Source organism: Tupaia chinensis, unplaced genomic scaffold (assembly GCF_000334495.1).
Source record: "Tupaia chinensis unplaced genomic scaffold, TupChi_1.0 Scaffold146313_1, whole genome shotgun sequence".
NCBI classification, from domain to species: domain Eukaryota; kingdom Metazoa; phylum Chordata; class Mammalia; order Scandentia; family Tupaiidae; genus Tupaia; species Tupaia belangeri.
In genome coordinates this window covers 144,524-145,991 of record NW_006206169.1, presented here as the reverse complement: position 1 = coordinate 145,991, position 1,468 = coordinate 144,524, and the positions used below count along the sequence as shown (strand labels likewise).

General features: G+C 37.3%; 1 protein-coding gene across 1 annotated transcript in view; it reads right to left on the bottom strand.

Annotated features, from left to right (window-relative positions):
* Positions 1 to 1,370: 1,370 nt before the first annotated feature.
* The window catches only part of LOC102483386 (28S ribosomal protein S18c, mitochondrial-like), a 6,599-nt gene continuing 6,501 nt past the window's right edge, over positions 1,371 to 1,468 (bottom strand). The window contains exon 2 of the mRNA XM_014584315.1: positions 1,371 to 1,429. Within this exon, the coding sequence (XP_014439801.1) occupies positions 1,371 to 1,429 (59 nt within the window). The remainder of the gene's footprint in view (positions 1,430 to 1,468) is intronic.

The following is a 1,468-nucleotide window of genomic DNA, read 5'->3' as shown; positions in this document are numbered from 1 at the left end:
ATAAAAGGAGGGAAGCAAGGGCCAATGGGCAGGAGGAAGCCAAGAAAGAGCAGAGGCCAGTACCAACAGTAAAGAGGAGGCAACCACAAGACCTTCGGCCGCAGAGACATAGTGACTCTCATTTTGATCATGAGTTTTGGCTTGCTAATGAACACTTAACCATGATACAACAAATTTCCTTATGACTTAAGCTGCTTGGTTTGCAGACAGTTCTTAGTAATATGTGGCACCATGAGAAAGTGGACACCTACAGCACTACAGTTCCCTTTTTAAAAACTGGTGAAAGAAAATCTCCCAGTCTATGAAACATCTGTGTGCCTTCTTGTTTGTTTTACTGGAAAAGAGAAATGGTAAGTGATATGAGCATATATCTATTTCATGGGCTGTGGCCAATAGTTAGACTGGATAATTGGAGACATGGACAAAAAGATTGGGAATTCAGTGACAAAAAGGTCTGGGGAAGAAATATGTGCATAAAATGTTCTGATGAGCAAAAAAATTATAAAAAATATTTTTATTTATGTAAAGGCTCACCACAGGGTGACCTCAGCAGAGAAGATTTTCAGTAGTCAGATAAGATGATCTATTATAAAGATACCAGTTAGACTGTTTTCCTAGCCACTCCTGACATCGCCCAGTGGGTTCATAAACAATGGATATAATGACAGGGATGGAAGTTATGTGTTGACTCCACAACACGAACTTCAACTTACCAAGGTTGATCTGGTTGTAGCCACTGTTGCGTCCCATACACCAGATCACACAACAATACTGAATCTCAGATACTCAGATATGGCAATGTTCACCTTGGTGGTCAGCAAGATGCCTAATGGCATATTGATTACAGTGGGTTGCTTTAATCATGAAAGGGACAATACTTTGTTCTTATTGTAATACAAACTTTAAAAATGGATTTACCCTCCTTGCATGCAATAATTATGCCAAATCTGACATGTGTATAGGACACCTTACCTATTGTTATGGCATTCTACATGTCACTGCTTTTAGTTAGAGGACATTAGCAACAAGAAAATACACATGGGATTGGTTATTCTTACCATATTACTAACTATTCTGAAGCAGCTAGCTTGAAGTAATAGTAGAAACATTGTTTAGAAGATGCAGTAACAATCGACTTAGGTGGTACTAACTTTCAGGTCTTGGGCAGTGTTTCATTTAGAGGCTGTACATGCTCTAAATCAGCATCCAATAGTTGGTACTATTACTTACATATCCAGGCTTCACAGGTCTATGAATTAATGAAGTGAGTGAATGGAATGGCAGTACTCACTATTTTATTTTTCATTGTAAAAGAAATTTATTGGTAATAACTTTATGTAATGTATTTCTGATATTTGATGCTACAAGCTTTAGAGTCTGAGATACACAGGGTCCTTGTATGTAACTGGCATAAACCCCATTATTTGAGCTCTGTTAATCACTTTTTTTTTTTAATTTTTATTTTTAT